This window comes from Hetaerina americana, unplaced genomic scaffold, assembly GCF_022747635.1.
Source record: "Hetaerina americana unplaced genomic scaffold, ioHetAmer1.1.p SCAF_85, whole genome shotgun sequence".
NCBI lineage: Eukaryota > Metazoa > Arthropoda > Insecta > Odonata > Calopterygidae > Hetaerina > Hetaerina americana.
The window spans coordinates 673741-688560 of record NW_027287483.1 but is presented as its reverse complement, the minus strand read 5'-3'; the positions used below and the strand labels follow the sequence as shown (position 1 = coordinate 688560).

Here is a 14820-nt window from a genome sequence, read left to right as displayed (position 1 = left end):
ACTACCAAGAAGCTCACTTAAATTTTGTGTTATTTGGAGTGCCTTACATTACCAGAATACCTATTTTAATAATATGCAATGCAATTTATGTGATACATTAAGCACTCACCTTCAGATATGTTATACCACGTAGTATTCCAATTTGTTCGGCCTGAAATTATGTACTTTGTAATGGGACGGCCATTTGATGCCCCATCAGTCCATTGGATAGTAGCAGATGTTTTCATAATGTCTACAACTTTAACACCACCTGACAGAGGTAAATGATTGCATATTTTTGTAGGACTTAAAGAAATTTTCCACAAAGAAAAAAAATTATTTTAACACTGCAACATTAAGGCATTTCAATCTTATTATATTTTGTCATGTTTAGAATTATGCAAAGTCCCTTGCGTATGAGGTTCCATGTAATATGGAGCAAAAGGTATTCCAGCATTTTTGACCATATTCATTCAATTTGCCTGATACACGAAATGAGAGATGTCTTCAACCCAAAACTAACACCAGCTTGAAGAGTGATGCACATTAATAAAAAAGCGTAAATTGAATGAATATTTTTTTAACTGATCATATGCTGACATTAAAGGCAAGCAGACTCCTGATTTACTTAAGGCAATTCAAGTATAAAATATGTTCAAAAAAGATGCCAACAAAATTCACCTACTGGCAAAATTATTTATTATTATCCTAAATTGCCACACCTCTCATTTTCAATCAATTATTTCCCACCCTCCCAGTTGAGTATTAATCCCCTGTGCACAAATTTTACTCTCCCAGGATATAGAAACTTATTATTTGATTAATTAAATCATTCAAATTCTTTGGCCTTATGTTGTATTGCAAGATTTCATGACTATATTTGTCTGATACAAATAAAACAAAAAAATAATTTCTATCCTAAACTTATTCCTTGCATAATTGTTTATTTATACTTGTTGAAAAAGTAAGTTTTTCCAGATGACAAAAAGTTGCCAAATAATAATATTAGTGAAATAAGGACAATTTGCACTTTTCCACAGTTTATTTAACGCACGACGCGTTTCAACTCACAGAGTCATCATCAGGTACAAGACCATGATGACTCTGTGAGTTGAAACGCGTCGTGCGTTAAATAAACTGTGGAAAAGTGCAAATTGTCCTTATTTCATTATGATGAACTTCCACGACCTCAAGCCTGAATCTGTTGAACTTAATAATATTAGCACTACATTCCAACAAAAAGTAAAGACAAATTCTTACCAGGAGGACCAGGTGGCCCTTGGATCAAAACTAATGTTGCTGAAGATATCCTTCCAACTGCACTTTTAACAATACATTCATATTCACCAGCCTCTGCCAATGAGGCATTCAATATATGCAAATCACCACCATCAATTTTCTAAAAATAGATAAATTACATTTCCTCATTAAATCCTGGATAAGTACACACAGTAAGTGAACACAGCAAGTGAACACAAACAACTACAATTGAACTACAACAAGATAGAGACACTATTAGTCAACACTGAACTATAGTACAACCCCATGGATTGCCATTTTTTTCTAATATGGCAATCCATTCTATAATAAAAAATGATCCTTAAGTTAGCCAATTGTTTTTATTTCTTTAGAGTAGCACTATGATCCTCCATCTCCAGTACCTTTCAGCAACACATGATCCAGCAACGGTTTGAAATTATCTAAGTAACCTCTTCAAATTGGGATCAGACTTTGGCAGGTTACCATTGTAACAGGACTATTTTCCTCAATACAAGTTAGCACTGACAGACATTTTGTCTCTCAACAATCTACATGGTTTGGTAACTTATTTGATATGCAAGGGTTGGTAAATTGGTATTAACATGCATAATATAAACAGAACTTGACTTGGATTCACTTAAAAGTCACCTTAGCAAACATTAACTAGGAGATGTTAAAATCAGGATTCTACCTGTTCTGATTTATCACAGAATGACTGAAGATTTAAATTTACATCATTATGGTTCAAAAAATGTATTGAGGAAGCTAATGAGAGGCGTGTTCTGAATAATACTACAAAAATACTTACAATACGCTCATTAGTGTCATATCCATCATCACGTATGCGTAGGCCATTATGCCTCCAAATATAAGCCATATCCAAGATTTCCTCGGAATATGCTTCACAACTGAGTTTCACATGTTCATTAACTGAGGTTATAACTCTGGGATTCAGTGAAACTGAGAACTTAGGTCCTCCTGCATAAAAAATTATAAAATTGAACAATTTATAAGTGAAACATATTAAATCATTACCCAACAAGATGAAATCTTAAAGACTATAAAAAATACGTAAAATGTCTACAGTTTGTTCAATGAAGTATGAAATTGTGCACGATGATCAAGTCAAATGTTGTAGTAATAGTATTAACCAATATATTTAATAACATGCATTTAAAGTGCAAGAAAATTACATAATTTAAATTCAATTCCTTGATATCCACTTAAGATTACACTTATATAATGCTGATAAAAAAATTTCTCTTTCTTCCACCACTCTGGGAAAAATGTAATGAGGTCGTATACAATTTAATAACTGTCTAACTACAAACCATCCACATTTTTTGGCCCAAACAAAGACGCTCAAGTACCTAGTTGTACCGATGGTTTGAAGTCATGCAGAGAACAGAGAGTCAATGTAGTCAACAAGGTTTGTTCCATGTGACACCCTTAAAATCTTTTGAGGTTTCATCATCTAATTTGATTTAAAAATGTAAACCAAATAGGAATGCCCTTCTGTGCTGTGTTTATCAACAACTATGCAGGCTTGGGGTTGGGAAATTGAAGTTTACAAGACTCCACATAGTAATAACAGGATTTAGTAGCAGACTGCCTCCCTTCAAGGTTAAATGTTATGAGATCTCTATTCTATACTGCCTAATATCATATTTTATTATATTTCAATAACATAAAACTGTGCATTACTAATTTGATTAATAAGCAACTTGTTTACACTGTTAAATAAAGTTTCTTTGGAGTGTTATAGCACAGCCTTGAGAAATTTAATAGCATCGAAAAGTTCTAGCAGAGAATTATTCTGTGATGACAAAAGCTTCATTGAGGAACATAGAATTCAATCAGGATGTATTGGCCTGTTTAGTTGATTTCTTAAAGGCATTTGACGGAGTGGATTGAGAAAGATTAATGAATGTTTAGCAGAAAATAGGAGTAGATTGGAGACTTATCCGCAACCTGTTTATATCTCGGACTGCTCAGGTGCAAGTGGGGAATTAAAGAGTCTAGATGGGCAGTGCTATGAAGATGAGTAAGACCATTATCACCTTTGCTGTTCAATATGTGGAGGGAATGGTTAAAGAGGCATGGGAAGAATGGGGGATAGTATTGAAAGTTGGTGGTGAATTCATAAAATCAGTTAGATTTGCTCATGACCAAGCTGTAGTTAGTCAATCAGCAAAGGGACTGCAAGCATTGCTTAGTGCATTTAACAGCCAGTGCAACAGGTATAGGATGAAAATAAATGTAAACAAAACAAAAGTTATATGGTTTTCAAGAAAGAGGAGGGATAATTTCAACATTTAAACAGGAGTTCATAAACAATAGCATGTGGAAGAGTTCACCTATCTTGGATGTGTTCCAGACCAAAATGGTACAAGTAGTACAGACATAAAGAGAGGAATTCCATTACGTAAGGCAGCTTTCACAAGGACAGAATTGATGAGAGAGACATTGAGAAAGGAGGTAAAGAAATGGCCATTCAAAACTTTAAAATTTTATGGAGCAAGGTTTTCAACGGTACAAAAACATGGTCATTGAAGCAGGATGATGGGCACAGATTGCAGAATTTTGAAGTGTGTGTGTGGAAAATGACAGAAAAGGTGAAATGGACAGAAATGAAAACAAACGGTTTTACAGGCTTCTGTGTTCACCAGTTTTGGCCCACAATGACTCTTTTTAATTTCCAAACCTGGAAAATGGCTTGGCAGAAAATGATTCATGCCAAACAAGGTCGACATCATCAACACAGATGCTCTTTTTGAGGATCTTCAGAAATCTTACTTTCTGGATAGCTTAAAAAAGTTAGAAAAACACTGAAAAGTGTATTACGAGGGTCATCCGGAAAGTAGTACCCGTTCGTGAAATAAAGAGACAAAAGTAAATATTAACAAACATAAAAAATTTTATTTGAAAGAGGATACTTTAAACTACTTCTCAACATAATCTCCAAGCAAATTAAGGCATTTGTCATAACGTGTGACAAGTTTCTGTATTCCTGCTGCATAGTCCTTCGCCGCCAGCTCATTGAGATACGCGAGGGACCCATCTTGCACAAATTTTTGCATAATGCAGATGGTGTTTAACAATTTCATGAACAATTGTTCGAGAAACATTGGGAAAATGCTCACAGATGTCATCAATTGTGACGCGCCGATCGTTCCTCACGAATTCGTCAACTGAGCTCACCAGTTGGTCTGTAATGACAGACGGTCTCCCCGAACGCTCATCGTCGTGTGTGTTCCCCCTCCCCATGTTGAAGTTGCGACACCACCGCCGAACAGACGACTCGTCCATTACATTGTCTCCATACACCTCCTTTAATTGGCGATGAATATCACATGGGCGAACGTTTCTTGCATTGAGGAATTTAATCACTGCCCTCACTTCACACCTGGCGGCGTTCTCAATTTTTTTAAACATTGTAAACAATCACAGAAACAACACAGGCAATGCTAGCGTCACGCAACTTGGCTCAGAGAAGGCAGACAAGCCACTGAAGCTATCTGACCTCGTCCAGCGGCTACTCGCGTCGTCAGCACTTCATGCGGCACGAACGGGTACTACTTTCCGGATGACCCTCGTATTAAGCTAAAGGGAGATCACGTTGACAAACAAAAATCAACCCAAAATAATTTTATTTTTCCATATTTTTTTAAGGACTTATTGAATGGCCCACGTTTAATACATTGCATAGAATAGTATACGATGTGCCAAAATCAAATACTGTCATCATCAAGATAAAGAACGTTCATGACCTTAAGATATTCATAAAAGGTTCTTGAAGGATATTTCAAAGCTGTATATAGTCCATGGTCTACATTTTAAAATACAGATTACCCATAAGAATTAGTTGGTTATTTGATGGGGTTAGTCAAAGAAATGTACCTATTGCATGAAATTTCCTGTAATATGACTAAATTTAAAATTGTTTCAGCATCAGAATGTATATGCTTTAAAAACTTATGCAAATACAGTAACATTCACAATCTATAACTATGGTGTACCCAGCCAGACTTCATGGTGGTTTATGATGAGGAGCTTAAAACAGCAATCCATTATCATACGAGACATTATCACCATGTGAAGTCTCAAAAAGAATATTTACTAAACACTTTGATCATGCAAATGATTTGCTTTATTGGATAAGATTAAATCCTTGACCTCAAAGCCAACATTTACATTGAATAAATAGTAATTTGTTAGAGCAATTTGCTCCACTGATTTACTTTGACAAAAGAGCTGAATTATGAATGTCCTTATAAATAGGCAGTTCAAGAGAATGTGATGTTAGCACCTTATTAGCAAAGTACTGGGATGTAAATTGATCGACAAGGTTCAAACCCTGATCCAGAACGATGAAATTTTTACTGAAATATTGCAAATTAACAAGCATATTGTAAAATGAAATAACATTTATATTTCATTTGAAAAGGAAATACAGATCTATGTAACTGTACACAAATTAGACATTAAATATGTTTGACACAATTACAGTTTTTTACTCTCTGACTTTGTATTAAACTGCATGCATTATATGTGTGTTGCATACTGCAAATGTGTTTATACAGTACCTATGCTTGCATAGATTTCGTATGAACATTTCTACACATATTTGGATTGGAGAGTTCAAAAATCTAACTTTATGATATACTCTTCTTTTTAGGGATGTAATGATATCAATTCAATTCACAATGTTAATATTTTCCAACATAAATCTGGCTTTTTTCAAGTTTGTATGCATTATTTTTGTCACACAAAAACAGCACCTGTTAAAATGGAGGGTTTCTGATATGGCACCATTAAGAACTCATGGTGTAATCTATCTATTCTTCTGAGAATGCATATCATCACTTTAGTTTTAAAGACTTTTCACAGATTCATTGATTGAAATGGAAAAACATTGGAATATGAGATACATAATCAAAGTGTTTTAGGTATATTTTAAGCTGTTCTTGTAAAATATGTTTTGGATTTTTGCAAAACCTATTATATGGTGATGAGGGTGTAAATTGAATCTTCAGAAAATATTTTTAGTTTCGTCTATTATGATATTATTTTAAGGACATTCACAGGGTAACAAGCTAGAAAATTTTACACTCTTGAGCAATTATCTTGCAAAAAGATCATGCTCATTGAAATGTTTCAATACATTCTGCTGTGGTTTGCTCTCCACATGACATCACATCTGTTGATATTCATAACAGATGGATTTTTGTACTGTATGACCCACCTAATATCATGGCCTATGAATTATGAATCAACAGAAGTGTAATCAGTTACCTCAATAACCTACACAAAGAAAATATGGCTTTTAAAAGCCACATACATCACTTGGACTATGTACTGTCATACTTTTTACGTACAGTAAATTGCCATCACATATTTATACAAGTTGTCACCAAATTTAATCAAAGTGTAAAAGTTCTAAGACGTTGCAATGATAATTGTGTGCACATTACATTAAAACAGATTAATGCATGATTGCAGCTTTCCCCGTTTACTCCTCTTCAGTAGATCATCAAATTATTTCATTTTAAAAACAAGGCAATGAGTGATGCATGCAGTTATGTATGGATAGAGTAAAATAAAGGGCAACTTACGCAACACGATTAGCCGTCCCTTGCTTTCATCTGAGCCATACATGTTTGAAGCTGTACATGTGTAAACTCCCTCATCATCTCGGGAGACAGGACTGATTATCAAGTTTCCATTCTCCAAAATTCTCCTTCGTCCTCCAGCACCTAGGCAAACAAAGCCATCAATTGATAAGAAGAAAACTGCACATTCACAGCCCCAAATAAACTTAAACTGTACCTAGCATGAGCTTATATGCACTTCCAATGGTAAAAATTTGCACAAAAAGTTATAAGAAACCAAATAAAACTGAAAACTCAATAGCATGTAGCCAATTAATTTAAAGTCAATCATTATAAAGTACACTCTTGATTATCCAAGCTAATGGATGCATGATGAAGCTCGAATAATAGAAAAACATGGATAACCAAAACATGGTCATGGTCATGATATAAATACACTTACACGGAAACACACCTTCTCCATTCCGTGTGATTGACTCAGAGATTTTTGGCAATGGAAAATACATTTTTTCCATTTTTTCAGCTATTTTAGAAAGGGTTAAAATATAGATTCACAAGCTCATAGAACTATCATTAAGTTAATAGCAGAACATATATTTTTCATTGAGCTACACCAATCATGAAGCCAGGAAAAAACAAATGACTGCCAAAGGATCAATTTTAAAAAAGGATCTCTAATGCGGATTCACATTCATTACATTATACTGTTTAAAATAATGCATTGCAGATATTATTTTTACAGGTAATCAATGGGTTAAGATAAGTTTTGGATGGACACAAGCTACCAAATTGTACAGCGACAATGTCCTCGTCTCTTTTAATGAACACAACCCAACATCCTACTCCATAACATACCTCTCATCATCTCTGTATACTTCCTTCTTCCCTTCATTCCATCCAACATTCCTATCATATTCCTATCCCTTCCTTGTTTGCCTAACATTTCCCCTCTAACACAGTCTTCAACATTCAACTGCCAATCAATACGCTTCGCATCCATCTTTCCCATCCATCATTTGAACGTATCCCAACAATCCTCCTCTACCACCATGCCCAGTACTTCCTCATTTATTTCCCTTTCCGTCCACTTCACCTTCTCAATCATTTTTTTCACCCACCTGTAAAAACCCTCCCATCTATGCCTAAGATCCTGCTTCAATGACCATGTTTCTGCACCATACATAACTATGCTCCATATCAAAGTTTGGAGCGTATTTATGTGCAGTGCAGATAGATAGTTGTATGTTCATTGTAGATATTCAATTACTTATTTTTTGCATAGCATGACTATGTATTTGCTAATCTTAAAGGAAAATATGGGATTCCCAGGGCTAATGAATGTGAGGGACACGCCAAAGGGAAAGTAAAACAGATAGTAAAAAAATGTTTAAATTAAGCATTCAATTCTATTGGCAACTTGAATGAAATTAAAAACTTTTAAGAAAGCCAAAACATTAAAAACTTACATTGAAAAAAAGTATCAAAGTTTCAAAGTAATTAATAATATTTAAGATTGTAATTTTATTAAAATTTAGAGGTGCTGGGAAGAGAGTGGCACAGATAATCTGAAAAATAGATAATCCACACATGGATAATCAAGATTTTAATGTATTTATAATATAAATAAATGGATTTGCACTTTCCCAAACTTAAATTATTCAATCTTCAATTATCTTCTCTTTCTTAAAAAAACTTCATAATCAAAATAAATTATCAATCACCATAAGAATTCCAATGCAAACTTTAGCAAAGGCTTTTGCAGTGTGTGGCAATGCTGTACCCTCATAAAAGTAAAGTCTGTTAGGCCTACAATAATTATCATTGGAACAAATTTAAGCCTGGACCAATTTCAAAGGACTAATTGATCCTTTGATTAATATTAAATATTCTCCACTGCTCTCGATTAAAATGCACCTGAATCAAATCAATGGAACGTATGAAAATGTCATGCAAGGCACAGAATCTTTCAATTGCTTGCAATTAAACTCCTTATATAAAACAAAATAGCAGTCTTTATATCTTTCGAATCCAAGTAGAATGCTGACTTCTGAAAGGTGTGTTGGTAGAAACACCTTCAGCTAACAACAGATTATTAATGGTTCCGTCTGTCCACTACCTTAAAACAATTTTGTGAACTCCTGGCCAAGTGGAGCTGAGTTTTCTGGTGTGTTTGCTCTATATTTTTCTCTCTGATTTCTACAAGAATCTCTGCAGGGAGACTTTTGAATCTTTTCTCAACAACTCTGCACTAATGGGAGGAAGAAGAAAGCAGCAAGCAGCAACATCTTCAAATTAATTCCTCAATTTCACTTAATTGCCCTTATATCAACAAAACACACTTTTACCCACCAAGTACATTTCCATCTTTTTTCCACACAAATTTTGGCCGTGGAGCTGCCTCAGGGTTGCATTTAATTGTCACATTGCCACCTTCTGCAGCATACGTTTCCAATTCCAGGGGCTTCTTCTTGAATGATGGCTTTAGAGCTGAAATTTTAATGAACACCGATTAGTTGTCATTTAAACTCACATTCTGAAACAAGTGCCCTTGTTTTGTCAAAAAGGGAGATAAATGAGATGAAAAGTTGAATCTCAAATAAATATTAATAAATGAACATACTCCAAGTCACCATTAAGTTGATGGTAAAACTACTTGAGAAAAAACCTCATGAACATGATAACAAACTATTTGGCTCTTATTCAGCCAGTACACAGTTAAAAAATTCAGGATTCCTAGTTCCAATCCATGCACACAGATGCACTGTAATTGCACCTCTTCAATGAGCATTTTAATATCAATGGTATTCTTGCTCATGCTGGTAACTTGGAACTGTCCTAGAGTCATACACAGTGTCTGTCTTATTTTTCAAGTCTGATAACATGACACCAAAACCCACGTTAATTTCTAAAGTAACTTTTCAACCCTTTTAAATTACTGCCCAAAAAATATCCACGCCATGAGTACAGTTTTATATAACAATTGATCATATGCATGAGAATGCTAGTAGAAAAAGATAATGATATCAAGAAGTACATTAATATGAAATGAGTAAATAGAGTTTAATGTGCAGACCAAGAAGGGAAATGCACTTTGAAGCAGTTGGTGATGCAACAGTCAGGTCTAAAGAGGGTGGTTACGTGTCAAGTTGAGTAACCACTTAAATTTCCTCTCTTCTAGATCTCTTGATCTTTAATCTTCCCATGTTATAACCAATATGAAATCATTTGAAAAAGGAGAATCAGGAGAATTCCTGAAACAATGACAGAAGTACTTGGCTCCAGAGTAGCCCATTGTGCCTTGATAGAAGGCAATGTCCATGTTTTAGTCTTCCATATGTGCTGAAGGCCCTGTTTTCCTGTCATAATTCTAATCAGATAGTCGAAATAGAGAAGGCACTCTTCATTCCTCTCTGTTCTTAGAAGTTGCCATTAAGAGGAGTGGTAGCTAAATAGGAATGTCCATGAAGAGAGGTTTCACCCATTATTAATTTTGCTGTTGCCAGAGCATTCAGACTGTTACATGGCCACCCACCAACCATGAATTGATAACTCTAGAGAATGACCAGCACTGTAACAACTTCTCCCTTTTCCCATTTCCCCTAACCCTCACGTAAGGTCATCTGCACCATCTCCTCCTTGAGGAAGCTAAGACCATTTTACAAAAATTGCATTTTTCTCCTGTCACTTTGAGTTTGATAGGGTGTTTGAGATCATTCATGCTCAGAGATGATGGACCATGAATTCCCACTTTTGAATTCTGGCTAGGATAGAGAATCTATTAGCTTTCTTACAGCCACCTCGGCTGAATGCATAACTAGATATACTAACTGAGTCAGTGCATCACTGCCACTGACACAAATAAATATTTCAGAATCGGTTGACACTTGTTCCTAAAGAACAGATTCATATGTTTAACTGATGAGTATTGTCACTGAAGTAAAATACTTCATAATGAACTTTGTAATACTAAATATATTACAATGTTATCAATATGAGCTGCGAAAAACCATTTCAAATATCATTATATAAGATTTTCTAGCTGCATATATAGTTTATTTAGTAGTGAAATGAATACTAGATTAATTAAAAAACATTTAGTTACTTGTGAATGTGACCTCACAGTCAGGAAAAGATCAAGCATTTATATTATGTAGGAAAAACATAAAACAAAATAGACTGTGAATGAGTTCCTGGTGTTTACTGAGTTTTCGCATTTGCAGTAGGTATGTGAGTAACCCAATTTCACATTGATAAACTATAAAAGAGAGCATACAGATAATATGGGAAAATGAAAACTGAGTCTCTATGACCACATAGTTCAAAATCACATAAAACTCTTGAGCGCTAGCTTCCCCAATATATACAAATGGGCAAAATATCTAATTTCATCATAATATATACACTGAACTTCTACCATTAACCTTACAAGACACAACACAATCTCCAAGTACAAAAAATGCATTTTAATACACAAAATAGAAAAATCTTTTGCCTCATTTCAATATTCTGTAACTCTTTATGAATTGACCATGATTAATTGTATTTACCACTAATGAAAGCATTCAATATCTGCATATCTGACAATGAAAAACATATGAGCCTGCTCTATCAATTTTTCCTCATAAAATATTCATAAAAGTTTTTCTACTATGTAATTTAAGAGGAAATTGTTAAAATTTGAGTTCGCAGATAGAGCAGTTGAACCTTAAGCACCTGAAATCATATAGTAGAATATATTGAAAGACAAAGAATTAGATATATGTTTTGGTCGGGAGAACTTACATAGAACTCGTAGCTGAGCAGAAGAATAACGGTTCCGGAGCTGATTTTTGGCAGAGCACTGATACATTCCCTGATCTCGCTCTGGATCCAACTCATTAATTTTGAGAACATTGTCTTGTATGTGGTACCTTGCTTTGTCAAAACCAGAAATTTTTTCCATGTCAAGAATTTCTCCATTACGGTACCATGTATAGGTCACATCAGGTATTCCAAAAGCTTCACAAGTCCATGTCAGAGAAGACTTACTATCCATGTGTTTGTCCGTTAATGGAATTGTGAAGTTTGGCTCGGCTGAAAAATGGAGAATGTAATACAGTTCCTGGAAAGTCTTAAAAAGAAAGATTCAAACATAAAATAACTTCAGGAGTAAGACTTACCTTGGATGCTAAGCAAAACACTATTCTCGATGGCTGCTTTGTCATTAAAAACACGACACACATATTCACCTTGATCTTCAACTTGAACTTTCGGTAAAATTAAAACTCGGTTGTAATTTGCAGTAATTGCACTGCGAGGAAGAGAGGACCCTTTTCTGGTCCAATTGTATGATGGTACTGGGCTATAAATTTAAAAAATGGAAAATAAATTTTGAGGATGAACTGGTGACCAAAATGGGCCAACACTTATCAAATAAGTGCATCTTTGGAGATATTATTCAATCGTAACTGGCATACTATGGGTGGGGAACTAAAAATAAATTCCCCAAAAGTTGTTCATTATTTGCATCAGCAAAATTACACTTTCGACAGTTACATCAGTTTAATAATTGTCTTGTGGATACCTAATTGTAATAACTAGGCATTTGGCAAGTCATTGCACAATAACAATAATATTCTTTACTACTCCTAGCACTTGCATTTAAAAGTAACGAAAGGTTAAGCCAGGTATTTAAAATGTAGTCTTTGCCAATGTTTCTGTAAGCTTTTATGTAATGTGGGCAAATCACTTGTTTCCCATTGCTCAAACACTAACCCCTGCAATAACCAACCTGGAGGTTGATTAAAATGTTGCTATTTTGCAAAATATTTTTGAGCTTTGGGGCAAAGTATCGTTAATTTGATAGAATATTTCCCAATGGGCTCTCCAATTACATGCAGTTAAGAAGGTAAGTTCCTAGTGAATAGTAATTAAATCATCTTCAAATATGATATTGTTGTACAGTAGAATTGGGTAACTTTAATCAAATACAATTTCCCGGTGGAAACAACTTTTTCATGGTCCAAGGGCACCCATTCCCTAAGGCTTCAGTCCCAACTCTTGCAAAATTATTTTTTGGTCACCTCTTAACACAGAGGGAAAATTGATAAACAAGTATACAATAAGACACTTTCTCATATTGAAAGATCAAAATTAATTAAAACGATATTTAGTCCGGCTAAAGAGTAGTAAAAAACAGTTGTAAATCATAGTAAAAAGAAACAATCACAAAAGCAGGAGTCCTGCTATTCTTTCTCATGATCTCACCTCTACACAAATTTATGTTTATTTAAAATATTTTTCATAGAATTAATTCTTTACGATGCTCAAGTTTAAGCTAATGGGTGAGTTTTTCATCATGAATGTCAACAAAACACTTACTTATATTCAAGTAAATGTACCCGTTCCATTCCAGGGCATTCATTTAGCCAGTAAGCAAAGTACCCACAGGCCATTAATAAATCTTCATGAATAAAAAAGAACACAATTTTCAAATTCAATCAAATAAAATGCCATCGTGGCGAGGTGAAATTATGTAGGCACATATATAAATAACTACAGTTAAAAACAAAGGAACTGACTTTGTTTCAAATTTTCCCATTTGAAATAGTCAATCTTTTGATACAAATCATTTTACTACTTCAAACGAATGAGGATAAATAAGAATAAAATTACTTACTATCCAAAGGCAACACACTCTAGACGAACTTCTTGGCCAGCAACTGGGGCCTCTGGAAAAGCCTTAGGAAAATTGTTGGGAAATTTTAACTGCTGGTAATTGGCTGAAAATTAATCCAAGCAAAAGATCACATGAGTATGCATCTCTCTACTGGCAAAAATTTGCCTTCACATGAAAACCCATCTCCAATTCTTAATATCTAAACTGATTTAATTAATGTAGAACAGTGAAACTTTGATTTAAAATTTTCGAGGAATGCAGTAAAAAAATGTATAAAATTGAGTTGGGGGAAAAATAATTTAAAAGTGAATCTTCATGTTCATCAGAGGGGTGTCAAATATGCTGTAAGATGTAATATAAAAAGTGGCAAGACTAACCCAGCATGGCAAAATGTGTACCTCCCCTCAATGTTCTGTGGGGGGAGGTGCTAAGGGTAGGGGGCACCTGTAGTGGTAAAGGCAAGACCTACAAGGGGGAAGGGTTTGAGCTAGCTGAAGGGGCAGCCTTCCCCTACTTGCAGGTCATTCATAAATATCCCACAGGACTATAACAACATTACAAATGACAGTTTATACACTCGAATGCAAGAAATTAAAATAAAAACTGCTCAACACAACAACTCATTTAGGAAGGTTCTTATTCATGTATATCCACTTTTTGCAGATTTTCCAGCTTCTGATGGATTTTCAGTCTTTATTTTTTTAATTTAAATACCAAGCAATCAATATTAAAGTTTTACCATTCTAATATATCAGTTTATATTTATGTCACAAAGTAAGCCCCATCCCCACCAAGCTTTCCCCCAATACAGGGATAACATGAGGATCTCAACTTGATAAAAATCATAAAACATGCACACTGCGAGGCCGTCATACTTAATGAATGGTGTGGATTTCCATGTGTTATATAAGGTTTACTCAATTTAATGATATAAATAAACATTTACAATAGGCACCACATATAAAATACTTACAAACAAGCCATGTTTCAAGGCTTGAGCAACTGATATTGATGCCTAAACATTGAAAATTTAGCTATGTGGAAATATTTAACCTGTGCTACTAATTGTAAATATTTATTTGTACCACTAAATTTTGATGGAATATCAGAGTTTCAAATGAGCTAATTTTAAATGGTTTATCAAATTAATTCCCAATGGGGATAACTTTCATGCTCTTGAGACTCAAAGAGATTGATGCCCGTCATAATTATGATTGGGAATTATCATGATTTTCTACTTCGGACAAAATTACGAAATCAAATAAAATTTTTCTGGCCAGAATCGCACTATGCTATAATATATAAAATTCT

The 14820-nt window shown here is 34.4% G+C and overlaps 1 protein-coding gene across 4 annotated transcripts in view; it reads right to left on the bottom strand.

Annotated features, from left to right (window-relative positions):
• Positions 1–14820, bottom strand: part of Cont (Contactin) — a 31231-nt gene that overhangs the window by 10424 nt on the left and 5987 nt on the right. For all 4 annotated transcript variants that reach the window (XR_011702915.1, XM_071597290.1, XM_071597289.1 and 1 more), the window contains 8 exons: positions 13510–13612; positions 12011–12192; positions 11634–11924; positions 9201–9338; positions 6855–6995; positions 2048–2217; positions 1240–1378; positions 110–250 (listed from right to left, as the gene is read on the bottom strand). Coding sequence is in view for 3 of the 4 variants with exons in the window: in XM_071597290.1 (XP_071453391.1) it covers positions 110–250; positions 1240–1378; positions 2048–2217; positions 6855–6995; positions 9201–9338; positions 11634–11924; positions 12011–12192; positions 13510–13612 (1305 nt within the window). In the remaining variant the exon portion in view is untranslated. The remainder of the gene's footprint in view (positions 1–109; positions 251–1239; positions 1379–2047; positions 2218–6854; positions 6996–9200; positions 9339–11633; positions 11925–12010; positions 12193–13509; positions 13613–14820) is intronic.